This window comes from Hemitrygon akajei, chromosome 3 (genome assembly GCF_048418815.1).
Source record: "Hemitrygon akajei chromosome 3, sHemAka1.3, whole genome shotgun sequence".
Classification (NCBI taxonomy): domain Eukaryota; kingdom Metazoa; phylum Chordata; class Chondrichthyes; order Myliobatiformes; family Dasyatidae; genus Hemitrygon; species Hemitrygon akajei.
In genome coordinates this window covers 154,134,766-154,156,185 of record NC_133126.1, presented here as the reverse complement: position 1 = coordinate 154,156,185, position 21,420 = coordinate 154,134,766, and the positions used below count along the sequence as shown (strand labels likewise).

Here is a 21,420-nt window from a genome sequence, read left to right as displayed (position 1 = left end):
CAGGTCAATACCTTGTCATGAATTCCAATGAATCATAGGCATCTTAGATTCAGCTGCATTAATACCTTACATGAAGGGTTTGTGCATCGTATTTTTATGGTTGTTTATTTATATTGTCTTTTATCTATTTGCATGATAGTGCAAGCCATAGTTTAACAGTGGAACCCCACTGTGACTTAAATCGATGTTTCCTCATATTTGCATTTCTTCAATCTTTCTCTAGAATAGATGACTGAACGTATGTTAGAGGTACAGTTTGGTTTGATTACCTTTCAATGCAGTTCAGCTCTATGTAATAATGTGAAAATTATATTTAAGCCATGAAACTGCTATGCATTTTTAACATCAACAGAATAACTCCTGCATTTTATGCTTTGAGCTTGCCATTTTCCTACACTTCAATTGCAGCTTCCTCTGTAAAAGCTATGGAGCTTCATAATGCCTGAAATTGCTTTATTTTCTGAGTAGTTACAATCAAGTCTAAAATCTTCCAACACAGGTGCGGGTAGAGGAAACAAAATAATTTATCATTTGACTCTGATGAAGAAACAGCATCAATGCCGGATCATGAAACTTCGTAATAATCTTCTAAAAATAACAGGCCTATATTTTTGCTAACTGCAGTAAAGCATTTAAGGTATTAATTTTTTTTTGCATTTCTTTCCTGTAGATACTGGTAAGCTTGGGGTTAGCAAAGGATTTGTCCAAATAATTCAAATTAATTTTTAAAATCAATTCTGTAACAAGAGCTGATACATGTGAAAGGTAATTTCAAGTGTCAGAGAGGTTGTTAGTATTAGTAGGACATACCATGAAGCTAAAATAAATCTCAGATAAGAGAGGTTGTTAGTATTAGTAAGACATACTATGAAGCTAAAATAAATCTCAGATAATTGAATAGACAAGGTACAACTTTACATACTAAACAGGTTAAAACTGCTGATTCACACCTCCATACATATGAATGGCACATTTTTCTTTGAGGTATGGGAGTAAGAATATGATAGAAATATACAAAATGATGGTGTGTGTAGATGGGACAGTTGGTTGGATCACTTCTCTTTCGCTGAGATATTTAAAACCAGAGGGCCCTAGTACTAGGTTAGGAGTAATAGGATCTGTGGAAAGTATTTTCACCCAGATGAATGTACTACCTGAATTGGTACTCTTAAAAGTATCTGAACAAGCATTTCAATATCAACAACATAGAGATTGAGGACTAAATGCTGGTAAATGGAATTAGTATAGGTGGGTATGCGATGGTTGCTGTAGACCTTGGAGAGGGGGTGAGGGCAGGCAAAGAGCCAGTTTCTGTCATCCTAACTTTGTAAATTTTTGAGAAGTAGGACATGTCAGACAGCAACTTGTCGAGTTAACTATATGCATGCAGCTACCAGAAGTCACTGGCTGATTTACTTTGAAATAACATTGGTCACCCTAATGGATGCATTGTTATTTTTGTTGCAAACTCTCACGCATTGTAACTAAAAGCTAAAATCCATAGTGGGACAGAAAATCAGTAAAAGCAGAAAGCAGAATAGATTGGTTTATAAAATGGGTGAAAAATAGACAGGAAGGCAGGATAAGATATTATATATACATGAAGAATCCAAGATAACAGGAAGAAACGAATGCTAAATGGAAATTGAAAGAAAGTAAAATTGCATGGGGGATCTTTCACTGCAAATGTAATTAAAATGTTATTGTTATATATACAATGATACAGTAAAAAACTAATTTTGCAAGCTATCCATACAAATAATTACAAAACATAAGTATACTGAGGTTATACAATGGAAAAGTAATAACAACATGCAGATTATAGGGTTGCAGTTACAATAACAAAGTTCAGTGCAGGAAGATAATTAGGTGCAATAGTCACAGCAAAATAGATTGTGAGGTCAGGAGTTCATCTTTAATGTCCACCAAGTCCATTCAAGAGTCTTAGAACAGCAGGATACTATAATGACAAGGGAGTTCAAATTTCTTTGTCTCAACTCCAGATCCAAGATCACTGCAACCTCAGACATTAATATACATTCAGAGCCTTAGTTCCAAATTATTTGTTGACTCCTTCACTGAAGAGAAGATAGAGCTTATACTAAATGTACACAGATCAAAGCTATTCTACCAAGCACAGCACTATCCTCCAACAAACAAGAAGGGGACTTCTTTAGAAAAATAGAGGGCTATGCAGTAGGGAAATTCTAGGCAGTTTCATGGTTGGCACAACATGGTGGGCTGAAGGGCCTGTAGGTGTCTATGTTTCTATGGAACCTGAAAAACACGGATCACTCTCAGCAAAGGCAAGCATTGCTGATGAAATTTGCAACATTTTCCTACACCCTGACACAACTTTTGACAACTGAGGAAAGGGTTTGTTGGCAAAGACTTCAGGCCCATATCAAGGTCATGATTTCCCCACTCATCTTTGCCTTGGAGTAATTCACAATTTACTACGTGTACCTGAGTAGATTAACTACAAATGTCTATGCAAAATCTCCAAGTGCAATGGCACAATAAGCTTCCCATTGTCAGCAGTCTCTCCCAGTCTAATATCCCAAGCACTGAGGAGCTAATCTCCCTCAAATCTACATTCTTTGACTGCCTGGCACAATTTTTTGAAAGAAGCACTCTATTACGAGCTTCACTGTGTGCATATATCATGGAAGATGGAGAAAAAGCTTCAAGGATGTTTGAAAAGTCTCCTTGAAACGAGGTAACATCCTCAATGAATCACAGGAATCTCTAACCTAAAGAGGCTCAAAATGGAAAGAATGTGCAATATGCAAACAACCCATCCACCCATCATCTCTAGCACTGTCTACCTGACTTTCGAAGGGGTGCTGGGGGAAGACATGGGATGGTGGGCAAAATGAGAGAGAATGTGGGTGAGAAAAAAAACACAGGAGAAAAAATGAGAGTAAGGCAAGAGAGAAGGGAAAAACAGTGAGGGATGGACTATGTGGCTGGGAGATAATTAGAGAGCAGCAGATGCAGAGAGGGAGGACTCAGTACTGGAGGTGAAGGGAGAGTTAGAGAGTGAAAGAAGACAATTGAAAGGAGAATGAAGGAAAGAGGAAGACAGCTGGGGAGAGGCAAAAGGGAGAGAGAGGAAAAGAGAAATGTACAGGAGTAGAATATGTAGTGACTGTTTCCTCCAGTCACAGACAACAGACTGGTTAATTTTGATTGTGAACCATGGCTTGGTTTAATTATTGGTCACCCTCAGGTCAGTGTTTTACAGAGAATTCCCATCCCATTTTTTCTCTCCTCTCCTGCACTCTTCCTCTGTACCCTTTCTTCATCTACCCATAACCACTCCTAATCTCAGTCTCTCTTCACCACACCACTTCTGCATAAATTGTACAATTCACTTCTCTCAGTAAGATGTAATAGGAGGTTTCTGCAAAGGTGCCCCCACTCCTTGCATAGGCACTTAGAGATAAAGCAGAGGAAAAAGCAAACTCTACTTATTGGCCTCCAGAGACAAAATTAACTGCAGTATCATCCGGAATTTTTTAATCCAGCCATTGATGGGATAACTATCAGGTAATCTCCAAGTAAGATCACATCTCATTCACAACTATACAATAAACACTGATAATATTATCACATCTGAAATCCAAAGTCTGATGAGCCACTGGCAACTATTCCACTTCACGATAGTATATAGAGCAGAATAGATTTTGTGATAATGCTGTCATCTTCAAAGTACTTTAAAGGCCATGTATTAGTGATAGTGTTAGCAGGGAGCCTGTATGTTCTGATAGAGGTTTGATGAGCAATGCTCCTTCTCCCACTTCAACTGTCAAGATCGAACACAGTAGCTCTGCTTGGTGCCCATAAATGGCATCAAAAAGGAGAATACCAGAATCCAGAGGCAATCAGCTTCCCGGATGCCACAGCATAATTTTGTGTTCTCCTGAATGACGCATAAACTGAAGAAGGGTGTCAGCTGTTCATTTCCAAGGAAGGAGCCTGACCTGCTGAGTCCCCCCAGGATTTTGTGTGTGCTGTAAATGGTTAAGACTGTTTATTTTAACTAGGTAAGTCACTTCCCATTAACTAGAGCTTCCAGGTAAAAGGTGGTAACCCTAGAAAAGCATGAAGAGGACGTATTTGATTTGTGAAGCCAAGTGGGTCAGCAGCATCTAATGTGTACTAGAAGCATTCTGACATGGCAAAACATGATGGCTGACATAGCTTTAGTGCATGGCTGATGCAGAAAGACATCAAGCACACAAATAATTTTTGTGCCCAGGTGTTCTGAGCCCTTTTGACTATTCTGTTCTTGAGAGTTGGATTGGAATTAATAACCGCAACAGTGCAATTCTTTCTCATGATGTCAGTGTCTTTTCTACCATCACTGACTCCCAGGCAATACATTCACATCTGCCCCACAGCAGCTACTTCAGACTGCAACCCCACTTGGCAGAAAGCAGCAGTCCAAAACTGAGGGAAATGAGGTGATAGAATGTGACCCTCTGCTCCAGTCTCACTTGTCCCTTGACTGCAGTTTTTATTTTATAATTATGTAAAATTTTATAAGTAACAATTTGAAACAAAATCTCACTACTTCAGGTAGGCAACAAGAAAGTCAGCTGTCACATAAATCAAAAATGGAATTCCATGTCAGCAGATTTCTAAAGCATAGACAACCCTAGAAACGTAAGTTTTGTTTCTTTTTCTTCTATTTAAACTGCCATGAATCATGTCACTATCTTTTGCATAGTCCATTTGCACTGAAGTGTTCTTTTTATAAATTGTGCATGGAAGACATGCTGCAATAAAATAATGTTGGCAACATAAAAAAGTGTGAAATTACATCTGTTACCTTTACTTGAATTTGTGAGATGAATACATCTATTTCTGTTTGTCTCGTCAATGGAAGAAAGAAGTGATTTTGCCAAAGATGCTGCAATTGGCTGGACCAGCAACGATGTGAGATTTGTGCGATGCTCTCTGAAGCTTCCACCTTTTAAAATCAAACATACTCATATTAGATCAATTTATATACTACACTGATCATTAAAACATAATATTGAACATCATTTACATTTCTCTTCAAAGATGCTGCTTGAGCTGTTAAGTAGATGCAGCAATTTCCGTTTTGATTGCCGGGCTTGAATGCTATCACCTCTTACAAAACAAAACCAAGCAACATAAATGGCAATGAGATTTCACTCTCAAATGAGCTCAATGCCTTTTACTCTCGCTTTGAATGACATTTTCACAAACCCTCACAGCCCCTAACTCTCATTCACTGAAGCCAATGGGAGATCATCCTTCAAGAGAGTGAATCCACAGAAAGCATCTGGCCCAGATGGCACGTGTGACTGAGCCTTGAAGAACTGTAGTGTTTACGGACTTCTTTAACCTCTCACTCCAACAGTGTGAGGTACCCACTTGCTTCAAGCAGGCACCAACCCTACCAGTGCTCAAGAAGGATGCGGTAACCTGCCTGCATTGCTATCAACCAGTAGCTCTTACATCCACCGTGATAAAGTGCTTTAAGAGGTTGGTCATGAAGCATATAAGCTCCTGCCTGAGGACCAACCAGGTTTGATCCAATTTGCCTACCATTCCAACAGGTCACAGCAGAAGCCAATTCATTGGCTCTTTATTCAGGTGTTCCGAGCTGAGTGATGAAGAAGCATACATCCATTTGCTCTACATTGACAATAGCTCAGCATACAATACTATCATTCCCTCGAAACTCATCACTAAGCTCCAACGCCTAGCCTCAGAACACCTCTGTGCAACTGGATGCTTGACCTTCTTACTGGCAGATTTGTTAGCATAGACTGGTAACAACATCTCTTCCACACTCACTGTCAGGCCAGGTGCACCACAGGGCTGTGTGCTTATCTCCTGCTCTAATCACTTTATACTTATGATTGTGCCGATAAGTACAGCTGTAATGCCTGTATTTAAGTTTGCCGTTGTTGTCTGAATCAAAGGTGGTGATAAATTGGCATCTAGGAAGGAGATTGAAAATCTGGTTGAGTGGTGCCACAAAAACATCTCTACCAACATCAGCAAAACCAAAGAGTTGATTATCAGCTGCAAGAAGAAAAGCCAGAGCTCCACGAGCCAGTCCTTTTTAGGAGAATTGCGGTGGAAAGTGTCAGTAGTTTTCAATTCTTTGTTGTTAATATAGCAGAGGATCTTCCTGGGACCAGCACATAGGTGCCACCACAAGCAGGTATGACAGCACTTCTGCTTTCTTAAAAAGTTTGGATGTTACCACAAACTTTGACTAACTTCTGTAGATCAACAGTGGAGAGCATCCTAACCTACCCTGCATACTATGGAAACACTAATGTTCAGGAATGGTAAGAGTAAGTGGTGGATACAGCCCAGTCCATCACAGGCAAAGCTCACCCACCACTTATAGGGAGAGATGCTACAAGAAAACAACACTACACATCAAAGCCCCATTATCAAAGTCACGCCTCCTTCTTGCTACTACCATGGGGCAGGAGGTACAGAAGCCTTAGGTCCCACATCAGCAGTTTCAGGAACAGTTGTTACCCTAGGGCAATAAATTAGTATGGACAACTTCATTCACCACCACTCTGAACTGATTCTACAACCTGCAGACTTACTTTTCAGGATTCCTTACAACTCATGCTCTCAGTATTATTTTTATTTATACAGTTTGTCTTCTTTTGACCATTGTCATTCTTTTACTGTTTATGTCTTCTCCGTGGATTGTCACCTGGTCATGGTGGAGAAGCTTGTGTGGTCCTGAGATCCCGAGAGCGATGCCGTCTGGAGCTATGCTCCTGGTAGGGTCACCCATGGTGGTAAGGTCAAGGGTGAGGTCCCTGACAAAGAACAATCCAACCAAAACCTCAATGGTGGAACAGGTGGACGAAGTTACTTCAAACTCAACGGCTGTGAAGGTGGATGAAGGCTGCAACAAATCCATCAGCTCCAATCATTGTGGTTTCCATGTAATTGGAATCTGTTGGTTGATTTGTGAAGTATTGTGTCCTTCTTGGAGTGCAACATCAAATACACGTTAAACAAATACACGCACAGGCGTCTTCGCTCTGTGGGCCAATCAACGGAACGAAGACCATCATCCTCGACCTCGAGGGATAGCCACAACAATGACAACTATTTATGTATAGCTTTTCATAATATTCTATTGTATTTCTTTTTTCCTGAAAATACCTGCAAGAAAATGAATCTCAAGTAGTATATGGTAACAAATACATACTTTGATAATAAAGTTATTTAAACTTTGAACTGTTGCAACCTTCAAGTTCTAAGGAGTGAACTTCACTAAAAGCCTGTCCTGTTCCATCCTAGTAGATGTCACAACCAAGTCAGCCTACCAATGTCTCTACTCCCAGGAAGCTGAAGAAGTTTATCATATCCCATTGACCCTTACCAATTTTTATTGATGCACCATAGAAAGCATCACAGATTGGTAATGGCAACTACTCTGCCCAAGACCACAAGAAACAGCAGAGTTTAGATACAGCTCAGCACATCACAGAAACCAGCCTCCCTCTAGGAGCCCCGTCTGCACTTCGCACTGCCTCAATAAAACAGCCAGCACAAAGACCCCGTGTCACCCGTGACATTCTTTTGCAACAGTCAGAAGATAGAAAAGACTGAAAGCATGCACCACCAAGCAGATTTTTACCGTACTATTATAGGACCATTGAATAGTTCCTTAGGACAATAAAATGGACTCTTGATCTCATCATCATTATGATGGAGCATGCTAATGTTTGCTTGCACTGCTCTTGATATGTGGTTGTTGCACTTTATTCTGCCTTCTGTTATTGTACTACCTCAATGCACTGTGTAATGACTTAAACTGACTGAAAAGTATGGAAGACCAGTTTTTCACTCCACCTCCAGACATGCGACAATAATTAACAAATTGCATTTCTGTGCCTCTTAGATGTTAAAACAATATGCTATATGTTCTGGAGGCAGGGAGGGGTATGGAAAAGGACAAAAGTGGGAGAACTGATGGAAGGTGGATCAGAGGTAGAGAGAGGGGAATGGGAGAGATGGGAAGGGGAGGGAGGGGGAGAGGGAGATATATATATTTTTTTGATTTACTATTGGTTGCGTACTACCTAGGCAGAATATGTTCTTCTAGCAACAAGCAATCTGCTGCTCGATTGGTGTTCCAGATCTCTGCATCTGCAGTCTCTGATGTCTCCCGTTGTTCAATGAGTTTGTACTGGCCTCACCTTGACAGTGTGATGTAGGAGGAAACCCAAACAGTCACAGGGAGAACATGCAAACTCCACTTTCACTGCACGGGAGAGCAGGATTGAACCTGGTTTATCAGATCTGTGAGTCAGTGGCAATACTTGCTGTGCCAATGTCATTAAAATAATATACACCCAGCTTGAAGTTGGTTAAAGAACCAATATAGAATCTCCATAAATTGTAATATGAGGACCAGAACAATGAATGGCCCTAATGTTATGTTCAAGGCTTAAAATCAATTCCTTATTCAACATACTCAGGTTTTCTCTCAAACGGGTGTTAGTTTTGGAGGTGAATTTCCCTCCAGGGAATTGCATTATTGGTTGCTTGAAGCTGGAAGCTATATTTCTTTTTGCTATTTACTCTTTCAACAGCAAATTTGCCTCACGTCTTTACTCTTGATCTTGTGAGTTGGTGGAAATAAAGACTTCAGTTTCCTGACTTGGTGCCCAATCAATATTTGGTTGGACAACGTCTCTCACATAGACCAGTTAATCCTGCACTGCTGTCACTGAAGACAATGGATTATAAACCAACGTCATTTTGTCTGTATCCCCACTAAGTAATTTTCAAGCTAAATCTTGTTTCCACCCTGCACTCCCAGTCAGGAAAAAAGATCACCAAAATGTCACTTGTGCCTTAATGTCACATTTTGATCTGATCACCAGTCAACCCATTGCATGAGATGAAGAACAGGCAGTAAATGTTAACAAGAAAATTGGAATTTAATTGAAAACTGAAATTGGTTACCGTACTTAATATGGTGTAAATACCACCTTCTACAACATAATATCTATACCTGCAAAATGAAGCAATACACTTGAATACGATGAACAAAAATGCTTTATTTCCTGACAAAATTACGCTTTTTTAAATATATGGAATACTCATCTTTTTGCTACATTATGACATTTATTACTGCCACTAGTTTATCAAGCTGCCATTCATATGCAGAACAATTTTAAACAATATTTACACATTTACTTTCAGAATAATAATATCAAACAATGTAAAAAAAGTATTCCGACAATATAGATAACAGCCATATGATCACTTATGCATAAATGCTGTCACTTCTGCATAAATCCTGTTAAAACATTTGTGATTAACTGATACACTAACTGCAATCACCCAGCTTTTTTGCTGTTGTCAATACTGTTCAAGATATTTTTCAAATACAGTCGGCCCTCCTTATCCACGAGGAATTGGTTCCAGGACCCCCCGCGGATACCAAAATTCGCGGATGCTCAAGTCCCTTATTCAACCTGTCTCATTGCGATGAACCTTAGGACCCAGCGGAACCCCAGACCTTATTTAACCTGTCTCAGTGCAGTGACTTAGGACCCGGCGTCAGAGCTCTGAATCAGCAATTTTCCTGCTCACGAAAGTAATCACCATTGAAAATAAAGTGGAAATAATAAAGCGATCGGAAAGAGGTGAAACGCCATTAGTCATTGGAAAAGAGTTAGGCTATGTCGGTCAACAATCGGAAAAATTTTAAAGCATAAAGTGAGAAAGGCTCTGTCCCAATGAAAGCTACAATTATTACTAAGCAACACAGTGGTTTAATTATTGGGTTTTGAGATTTTGAGTTTTTGATCCTCCACATCAACCCGACATGGCGGAGAGCGCCCTCGGGAGCAGTCTTTCACTGGATCGAACTTGGGAACTTCTGTTCCCGAGCCTGATGCTGAAACATACGTTCTCAAGTATTTTATATGCATAGAAAGGTAAAATATGTACTATACACTAAGACAAACATTTGACTAACTGATGCTAAATAATACCGGATGTACCTGTTCCGACTTAAGTAAGAAAACTTCCGATTTTTTTTTCAATCCCAATCCATGATAACCCACGCACATTCTCCCGTATACTTTAAATCATCTCTAGATTACGTATAATACCTAATACAACATAAATGCTATGTAAAATAGTTGTTATACTGCATTGTTTAGGGAACAATGACAAGAAAAAAAAGTCTGTACATGCTCAAACAACAAGTGCTGGAAGAGCACTTCCAGGTTTTCACGATTCGCTGTTGGTTGAATTCACGCAAGCGGAATTCGCAGATAAGGAGGGCCGACCGTATAATTAATCCAGTGCTATGTGAAAATAGTTCTATGTATCTTAATAATCTGTCAAGTAATCCTATAATAAAAATAGCTGAAAAAGAACAAGAAAACAAAATCTTCTCTACAAGTGTACAGTTCTGTGCAAAAGTCTTAGACATATGTAAAAAAATTCTATAAAGCAAAGGTGCTTTTAAAAATAATGAAAATTTTCTAAGTAACAAAAGAAATACTATAAAGAGCAGTAAAGATTAAAAAAATAAATCAAATCAATATTTGATGTGACCACTCTACCTTTCAAACTGCATCAATTCTCTTAGGTACATTTTCATGCATTTTTATATATTTAAAAAATCAGCTGGTAGGTTGTTCCCAGCATCTTGGAGAACTTGCCACAGGTATTCTGCAGATTTTGGCTGTCTTGCTTGCTTCTGTTCCTCTAGGTAATCCCAAATAGCCTCGATGATGTTCAGATCAGGTCTCTGTTTAGGCCATACCATCTGAAACCATGTAGAAAACCTAGGGTGCTTAAGGCTTTTGCACAGTACTGTATATAATCTGATATATACAGCTCTGTATATAGTAGTAACAAATCAAATATCATTCATAGTTTGTACTAACTGTCAGTATAACTGCAATGCAACTGGCAAAGAATGTGATACAGTTGGCCTTCCTTATCCGCGGGGGATTGGTTCCGGGACACCCCGCAGATACCAAAATACGTGGATGCTCAAGTCCCTTATTTAACCTGTCTCAGTGAAGTGGACTTTAGACGCAGTGGTTTAATTATTGAAATACGTATGTTTCTTAAGTGTTTTATATGTATAGAAAGGTAAAATATATACTATATACTAAGACGAACATTTGCCTAACAGACGCTAAATAATACCAGATGTACCTGTTCCGACTTACTTATACAAAGTAAATGCTACTTAAATAGATGTTATACTGTATTGTTTAGGGAATAATGACAAGAATAAAAAGTCTACATGCTTAAATAATGAGTGCTGGAGAGAGAACTTTCGGGTTTTCCCGATCCGCAGTTGGTTGAATCCACGCATGCAGAACCCACGGATAAGGAGGGATGGCTGTATTTATAAAAGGTATCACATCATTTGAGAAAATAATCTTTTATTTGAGAACTGGAGCTTGTCAGGGATTAGTATGATTCTTCTGTTAAACATTGCAGGTTTTTTTGCAATGTGACATTGCATTACCTCATTAAGACTTTAAAGTGAAGAATGAAGCATTTCAGCATGCTTTCAAATGAAAATCCATCTTCAGAGGTCTATGTGGAACAGTCTATTCAAACTGATTGGTAATCAATACACAATCATACAAGGATGGTTAAAGAAACACATTACTACTTTACTCAAATGGCATTTGTTTCTACTTATTGCAGGGAGACAAAATAATAATTGCTAATGGATACTTACTTGAAAATTACTTTGCAAATTTAAAAGGAAAAATATCATTATTTTATTCTCATGCCAATATATTGATAAATTAATGCTTTTTGTTATTGGAATGTATGTCTTAATATATTATAAAAGTAGTAAAATGTCTATACATCGCTGGTTCATAATTATAATCAAAATTTGGGCAACATAGTGACATGGTTAATAATATGCCAAAGTACTGGATTTAATCCTGTCATTAGAAGTTTCTTGTGTGAAACTTGCACACTCCCCCTAAGTCCCAAAAACATGCTGATTGGTATGTTAAACAACAAACAATTTGCTGGAAGAATCAACGTGTGGAGTGGCATTTATGGGAAGAAATTAATCCCTGCATTAGGGCCTGCATCAAAAGTTGACTATTCCTTTCTTTTCACAGATGTTGCTTCTCCAACTTACTTGCTCTAGAAGATTGTTTGTGGTACAAGATTGCAGCCTCTGCAGTCTCTTATGTCTCCAGATTGCTATGTTAGTTTGCTAATCTACTGCCCTTGCAGTGCATATCCATGACTGTATCGCCACCCAGAGCTCCAAGCTGCTAATTAAATTTGCCAATGACACTACATCGATTGGCCTTATCTCGAACAATAACGAGGTGGTCTACAGGGAAGAAGTCATCTCTCTGACACAGTGGTGTCAAGAAAACAACCTCTTCCTCAATGTCGCAAAAACAAAAGGAGCAGGTTGTGGATTCCAGGAGGAATGGAGACAGGCTAACCCCTATTGACATCAATGGATCTGGGGTTGAGAGGGTGAACAGTTCCTCGACATCCACATCACCGAGGACCTCACATGGTCTGTACACACTAGCTGTCTGGTTAAAAAGGCACAACAGTGCCTCTTTCACTTCAGACGGTTGAGGAAGTTTGGTATGGGCCTCCAATTCCTAAGAACTTTCTACGGGGCACAATTGAGAGCATCCTGACTGGCTGCATCACTGCCTGGTATGGGAACTGTACCTCCCTTAATCGCAGGACTCTGTAGAGTGGTGCAGACAGCCCAGCACACCTGTAGTTGTGAACTTCCCATGGTTCAGGACATTTACAAGGACAGGTGTGTAAAAAGGGCCCGTAGGATCATTGGGGACGTGAGTCACTCCAACCATAATCTATTCCAGCTGCTACCATCTGGGAAATGGTACCGCAGCATAAAAGCCAGGATCAATAGGCTCCAGGACAGCTTCTTCTACCAGGCCATCAGACTGATGATCTCACACTGACTTGAGTGTACTCTATATTCCACTGATTCTTCTATTTATTATAAATATTTATAAATCACTGATTTTTGCACATTGCATTTAGAAGGAGACGTAACATAAAGATTTTTACTCATGTATGTGAAGGAAGTCAGAAATAAAGTCAATTCAATTCTATGCAGTTAGTTAAATACTTTCTCAAAAATCACCCATACTAGAAGCTTTCCTCAGGATTTTTAATGAGAATTACCTGTGAAACAGCTGAAAGCTAAGTAAAATACATATTAAATTCAATACAGAATCATCGACCACTTGATTATGCTAATACTATTGATTATTCTTGCTGTTTGGTGTTAACCAAGATTATCCACAAACTCTACACTCCATAACTATGCCTTGTAAACACGAGTCAACCGATAGTAACAAAACTTACCAAGACTCCCAGATATTGCTGTTTCAAGGGCAAATAAAGAGTGGATGGAGATAGATGTCTTTCAACTGTGTGCTTCAAATTGAAATCCAAATTAACTTGCATAGGAAATGATATTAAAAACAGTTTATGTACAAGAAATTATGTTCATACAAAACAAACTGCACCTCCAGAGGCCAGAACACTCCCTGCCTGATGACAAACTTAACTACTGAAACTGAAAATAAAATGATCATTTCTTTAAGTGTTTGGTAAAGGAAAGATAGCCTCAGAGACTGGTCTTGGAAACAGTCTTACTGCATAGTCTTTAACCGTTCTCACTTTGAAAATGTCAGCCTTAATGACATATTTTTCCCAAGGTAATGTCTATTGAGAAGAGAGGTGAGAAGGTGAGATGTGGTGGAGGCATTAACTTAGCATGATTGTTCCTGAAATGTCTCTCCGTGAACTTTGTATAATAATCTTCCATTTCTGGTTTCTTTCTCAATGTGTGACTGAGGGACATGAGTCAACTGAGGGCCTTCTCTGTTGTTTGGTATGTTGTTTCGTGGAGAGCACAAAGGAAGGGGAGCTACCCAACTGTTTGACTCATCTTTGCTAAACTCTTTGCTTGTGATTCAAAGGAAGACCTCATCTTCAGTGGAAGGCACCAGCTTATAGTCGTCTTCCAAGTAGCAGAAGATCAGTTTGTCTCAATCTGGTTGAGCAGAGGTGAGTATGCCAGGGTGCTTCATTTGCTCACTTACAAACTTTTCATACAAATTCTACTTTCACAGGATCTAAAATGATTTGGGTGCACATTCTCCATTATATTCGTCTTAAATATGCTGACAGCGGGCTGCTGAGCACCACTGAGGCAGACTTCACCCACTAGGACCCAACCCAAGTCCAGTGATCGGGCATAAGGCGCATCATGTCAACCACTGCGCTGTTCACGTACCTCTGCCAGGTAACAGTAGAATCTCAGCATGAGAGTCAGGTATGGGAGTCCTGTCAGACCTTACAATGTGAATGGCCACGTGCCACTTCAGGAGTTGGGATTTCATCCCTGTTCTTGGGAATATGGTCGCACTCCATGAGGGTTTGCAAGGGTAAGCAAACCTCCTCTCCCCATTGACTCCACAGCAAATCCACTGGCTTTCCTTCCAGAAACTTTTGATGTTCTAAAACATACCTTTAGAGAATACAGGGAAACAGAACTCTGAATACTGAATATCAAAGAATGTTGATTTTGATAATGATTGGTTGTTCTGATCATTAATATCAGGATGTCCTTTCAGGTCAATGTTGACTAGACAAATTTTAGAGCAGGATTTGCCTTGGAAGCCTTACTCATGTACCTCTGTGTATGAGGAAGTAGCTACATTTGATGAATGATCAGCTGGCTCCCCGCCTTGCTCTGCTGCAGGATGCTGGAACCAATGGAAGCCAAAGGTGCTGGCCCTGAATTAAGTGCTGATTTGTGCTGGTTGCTGTTGCACTCAGTGCAGTGTGTGATAGCTTTACAGTCTTCTGCTTGGTGCTCTGTGGAAGCACAATATTTGAAACATATTGAGTGCTCCTTTAGAAAGCATTTCCAGTCTGCAAGCAGATTTCTCCCAATCCTCTGCATTTCCTTAAGGAATGAGGTTTCTTATAGACCGGTGTTCATGATGGAATTTTCTACTTCAGTTTTGTTAACCATGATAGGGGTTTTGGTTTTCCATGCTTTTGCATGACACTGAATGACATTGTTACTGGAAGTTGAGAGCATATAACTGGGGTCATTTTGCAATTCAGCATGGTGGTAGATAAATTCCACAAAGAATCAAAATGGCGGATAGAGAACACGATTCTTTGTTTTATACTTGAACCCTTTGGTCATTACTGTTCTTGCATCTTGCTTGGTCGTTTCTCCACTATAGGGTTAATTCCCCTTGCAGTTTCTAAGAACTCAGTCCTAATAATTAACCCTCACTTTTTGAGGCTTGCAGTTCTGACAACAGAGCTGTAAGATCCAATAGCTTCAGCTTTGTGTGGAAGCTTTGGAAAGTTATTTAGTCTGCTGAAGAGAGATTCTTCGATTGCCTCTGGAGAGCCATAACCTTTGTCCACAGCATTTGCAAACATGTAGCTGCATTATTAATGTGCCGTGCCAACCCTTCTTGCATGTTGCAGTGACTCCCCATCAAGCCACTTACAGAGGAGGTCTAGCTCTTTGCTAGGTTTGAGACTTAATCCTTCCATAGCATTGTGAAAGCTTGACTACCAGGAGAGGTAACTGGCAGATGAGCCAGTTATCAATCATCCAGATACTGAGCCAACTCTAATGCACCTGTGGCTCCTGGATGAGGGTATTGTGGAGACTGGTTTGCCAAATGTGTTTCCTGGGATGGACAGAAACTAAGTCTGTCCACGTCTGTGCAGATGGGATTGATATCGGTAGCAACTCTTGACTGAGGTTTTTGCTGTGATGAAACTGCAGAAGTGGGTTTTGTGGGTCTTTGCTGCTGTAGATCTTGACTGGCAATATCTGGACTGTATGGTGTGGACAGCTTCTCCCTGTAGAGCTGGAACCTGTCATTTTCATAGCCAAAATAATTTTGAATATATCTAGTAAGATGCATTGGCTGTTGTGATGGCAAAGTATGACTGATTCTAGTTGTAGGCTCACCACTGTTTAAGCCAGCTGCTGGTCCATACACTTCTGCCTCTGCTAAGTCAGCCTCAGCTTCATGCACCTCCTTGAGCGCGCTTAATATAACCTCTACACATGCTCTTTCCATGTCCATTCGTGCATTTCCATGTCTGTGAGAGCTTTCTCCATTTCCATCTCCATTTTGTATTGAGTTTAAGCTGCTCCCATTCTTGCCACTTTGGCTCAAACGTGGCACCGTGTTGCAGCTATGATAATCATGGATTCTTTCAAACATTGTGAAGATTTGATCAAGGTGCCACATTCTGACCTGACCTCTAGGTCTCTGGTCAACGTTGCTCAGGCTGGAAGCTGACATTGTCGTGTACTGTGTTCTGACGCGTCTCCAGTCTGTGGGAGATGCCTTTGAAGGGAGTTGTCTTCTCACTCTACTGCTCTTGCAGTGCATATACACAAAACTATGCAATAAGTTAAACACCATCTCAAAAATTACCCGAGCCAAAAGCTTTCTTCAGGGTTTTTAATGGGATCTTACTTGAGAAATTGCAGAAAATTAAATAAATTTGTATTAAATTCAATACGGAATTGTCACACGCCTGAATATACTGTTAATTATTCTCACAATCGGTGTTAACCAAGATAATATGCATACACAGCACTTCATGAATATGCTGTGTAAATAAGAGTCAACGTGCCACAGCAATATCTTAATAACAATATGCAATAAACATATCTTCCTTCAAAAGATATCTACTAAATGTTTACTGATATTAACAAAGTTCAAAACAAATTTATCATCAAGTATACATATATCACCATGTACAACCCTGTAACTTATTTTCTTGCAAGCACACTCAGTAAATCCAAGAACCTTAATAGAATTAATAAAGGACCGCATTCAATAGGGTGGACAAACAGCCAATGTGCAAAAGACAGTGAACCGCAGAAATACAAAAGAGAAAATAATAATAATAATAATAGGTAAGTAAGCAACAAATATCAAGAACATGAGATGAACAGTATTTGAAAGTGAGCCCATAGATTGTGGGAACAGTTCAGCAATGGGGCGCGAAGACAAATGAAGTACGTTCACTGGTTCAAGTGCCTGATGGTTGAGGGGTAATAACTATTCCTGAGCCTGGTGCTATGAGTCCTGAGGCTCCAGTGCTTTTTTCCTGATGGCAGCAGTGAGAAGAGAGCATGACCTGGGTGGTGGGAGTCAATGATGATGGATTCTGCTTTCCTGTGACAGCACTTCACATAGATGAGCTCAAAGGTGGACAGGGCTTTACCCGTGATGGACTGGGCCACATCCACTGCTTTCTATAGGATCTTCTGTTCAAGGGCAATTGTGTTTTCCTACCAGGCTGTGATACCAAACTTAAGACTCACAGATATTGCTGCTTCAAGGGCAAATATAGTGGCTGGAGATAGATATCTTTTGAATGTTTGCTTCAAATTTAAATCCAAATTAACCCACAAAGAAAATGATTTAAAAGTAGCTTACATACAGGAAGTGATGTTCATACAAAATGAACTGAGCCTCTACAGGCCAGAGCAGCTACTATAATTTATTCTGGTGTTAAGGTGAGTAGTAGAATTTAGGGGCAGTTGATGAGAATGCCCGGAGAACAAAAGATGAAATCATAGTAGGATTATTGTGTAAATGAATGATTAATTGTTGGTGCAGAAGCAGTGTTTTCTCTATGAATCTGTAAAATTTTCTTGTATCCCAAAAAGCCTTATTTCCTTTTCAGAACAAAGTGCCTGACAGGATATTATTGTTGTATTCCATGCACTAAGCAGATAATTTTAAACATAAGCTTGAAGCTTTGACATCATTTGAATATTCAAGATTTTTTTAACCCCGTGAAAAGTTAAAAACAATCATAAAGATTTTGATTATGTAATTAATAATTTGTTAAAAACAGCCAGCTCTGGGTGATTAAATCTGTGTCACTGGGGCAAAGAGCTGTCTTGTTCACCCTTAACCCACTATGATAGTTGGTCAATGAATTGACTTACCGTACTTTGAAATGCAAAAGTTTAGGTCTTTGAAAAGCAATTCTGAAATCCATGGGGAACTAATTATATACTATAGATATTGAAAACTTGCACAAATCTTTAAAGAATGTTACAATAAAATATAATGGGTAACAGTATTTGCAGATCACAAATTTACAAAGAACATTCTTGTCTCATGATTGGATTTCCAAAGTCAATTCTCTTTCTAGCAACATTGAAATATAATCTGTCAAATAGGTTAAAAGTAGCAATATACACAGTAGTCATTATTTCTGTAAAATTGAAAGAACTTCTAGAGTCAAATATTCAGTTTGTATATATGTTAGTTTATATTATATCAAATATTTATAATTATCTAAATATATAAAGTAAAATTTTAGAAGAGTATTGTGTGAATCAACAGGTCACGAAGAGAAACACTCATACAACAACCAGATAAATAGAAATGTACAAAGAAAACAACTTAATACTGAGCTGCAGTACATAAATATTCCTTCTATCACAAGAAAACAGGATAAAGGACTTTAAGAAGGCAATGGTTTCCTTCCCAAGGTACTTACAGCTGAAGGGATGGAGGGGTGATTGTTGAGCAACAATTATTACCAATTGCAAAGCTAGCAAAAAGTAATGTGGTGAAAAAATACAGGTATAGAAATTGGACCACATGAATATGGCACTAAGAGGAGATTTGCTCCAGTTTCTTGAATCTGCAAGGAAGTGATGTCTGAACACACAATCTACAATGCCTTTGTTATTTGTAGGACAAGGTGCCATTATGCAGTCTAGCACTAACTTACATAGACACGTCCTCAAAATCTAAGCCTTTTAAAGTGGAATTTCTTAAATGCTACTGCTATCAGAATTCTTTTGAGCAGATTTAGATGACCTTTTGCTAAGAATTCAGTGACAAGCACAAGAATAAATGTCTAACTTGATCAAACATCATGAAAAGAGGAAGCGGACACCCAGAGTGAGAATCACAATAGTCAGGACTTGCCACCCCCCCATCAGGGAGAGCACATCATACATACATGACAATGAGGTGTACAATTCCGGCCATCAATCATTGGAAAATAATCTATTGTGCAGTTTTTAGTAGACTGCCAAAAAACAATTCTCAGAATCAGAATATCCCTTGCATATGCAGAGAAATTCGCTGACTTTGCAGCAGCAGCACAATGAAAAAAACATGATAAATATAGAAAAAACTGAATTACAATAATTACATATATGTATATTAAATAGTTAAGTCAAAATAAATAGTACAAACACAGAAATTTTAAAAAAGTAGTGAGGTAGTGTTCATGGGTTCAATGTCCATTTTGAAATCGGACAGCAGAAGGGAAGGAGCTGTTCATGAGTTGCTGAGTGTGTGCCTTAAGGCTCCTGTACCTCCTTCCTGATGATAACAATGAGAAGAAGGCATGCCCTGGGTGGTGGGGGTCCTTAGTGATGTACACTGCCTTCCTGAGGCACACTCCTTGAAGCTGCCTTGGATACTACGGAGCTAGTACCCATAATGGAGCTGACTAATTTTACAACTTTCTGCAACATACTTCAATCCTGTGCAGAAGCACTGTCCCCATACCAGAGAGTGATGTAGCCATTCAGAATGCTGTCTATGGCACATCTGTTTTTAAGCATTTAGGCGACAAACTCAATCTCCTTAAACTCCTACTGAAATATCCTGCCTTCTTTATAGCTGCATCAATATGTTGCAACCAGATTATGTTCTCAGTGATAGTGACGCCCAGGAATTTGAAATTGCTCACTCTCTCCATTTCCAATCCTTTTAGGAGGATAGGTTTGTGTTCCCTCATTTTATTCATACTGAAGTCTACAATCATCTCTTTGGTCTTACTAACATTGAGTGCAAGGTTGTTGCTTCAACACCACTCAACTAGCAGGTGTATCTCGCTCCTGTACGCCCTCTCGTCACCATCTGAGATTCCACCAACAATGGTTGTATTGTCAGCAATCTCACAGATGGCATTTGAGCTATTCCTAGCCACACGGTGATGGGTGTAGAGAAAGTAGAGCAGTGGGTGAAGCACATATCCCTGAGGCGCAGCAGTGTCGATGATCAGCACTGGAGGTGCTATTTTCAATCTGCACAGATTGTGGTCTTCTTGTTAGAAAGTCGATGATCCAGTTGCAGAGGGAGGTGCAGAGACCCAGGTTCTGTAGCTTTTCAATCAGAACTGCAGGAATGATAGTGTTAAACACTGAGCTATAGTCAACGAACAGCATCCTAACATAGGTATTTGCATTGTCCAGGTGATCAAAGGCCTCAAGGAGAGCAACTGAGACTGTGTCTGCCATAGACCTATAATGGTGAAAAGCAAATTGCAATGGGTCCTGGTCCTTGATGAGACAGGAGCTGATTCGAGCCATGACCAACCTCTCAAAGCATTTCATCACCGTAGATCTGAGTGCTACTGGGTGACAGTCATTAGGGCAGCTCATACTGCTCTTCTTGGGCACTGGTATAATTTTTGCCCTTTTAAGCAGGTGGAAGCTTCCGACTGTAGCAATGAGAGATTGAAAATATCTTTGAATATCCCTGCCAGTTGGTTGGCACAAGTTTTCAGAGCCTTACCAGATATTGCATCAGGACCTGCCACCCTCCTGAATGACAGCCTGACGTCGGCCTCTGAGACAGAGATCACAGGGTCACAGATGCTGCAGGGATCCCTGGAGCTGTAGTTTTATTCTCTCTTTCAAAGTGAGCATGAAAGGCATTGAGCTTGTCCAGGAGTGAAGCATCACTGCCATTCATGATGCTGAGTTTCGCTTTGTAGGGAGTAATGTCCTGCAAACCCTGCCATGCATCCAATGTCACCTTCAATCTCACTCATAATTGTTACTAAGCTCTTGAAATAATACATCATACCTGGTTTTCTTGTACAGACTTGTGTTGCCAGACTTAAATGCCACAGATCTAGCCTTCAGCACACTACGAATATTCTGGTTCATCCATGGCTTTTGGTTTGGCAATGGACAGGATGTTTTTGTTGGCACACACTCGTCCACACAGGTTTCAATAAAGTCGGTGACAACTGCAGCATACTCATCTAGGCTTGAAGATGACTCCCTGAACACAGTCCAGTCCACCGATTCAAAGCAGTCTCGTAAGCACTCCTGTGCTTACCTTGTCTGTATATTCTTTGTCTTCACTACTGGTGCTGCAATCTTCATCTCTGCCTATACTCAGGGAGTCGAAGTACAGCCAGGTGATCAGATTTTCCAACGTATGGCCATGGGATAGCATGGTAAGCATTCTTGACATTAGTTTAAATGTGGTCCAATGTGTTGTTTCAAGTGATTTCTTGATAATAATTATTTGGTGAGTTTTTCCA

General features: G+C 39.7%; 1 protein-coding gene across 7 annotated transcripts in view; it reads right to left on the bottom strand.

Annotated features, from left to right (window-relative positions):
* Nucleotides 1–21,420, bottom strand: part of LOC140725527 (inactive N-acetylated-alpha-linked acidic dipeptidase-like protein 2) — a 965,400-nt gene that overhangs the window by 304,963 nt on the left and 639,017 nt on the right. For all 7 annotated transcript variants that reach the window (XM_073041096.1, XM_073041095.1, XM_073041098.1 and 4 more), the window contains one exon: nt 4,838–4,978. In XM_073041096.1, coding sequence (XP_072897197.1) covers nt 4,838–4,978 — 141 coding nt within the window. The remainder of the gene's footprint in view (nt 1–4,837; nt 4,979–21,420) is intronic.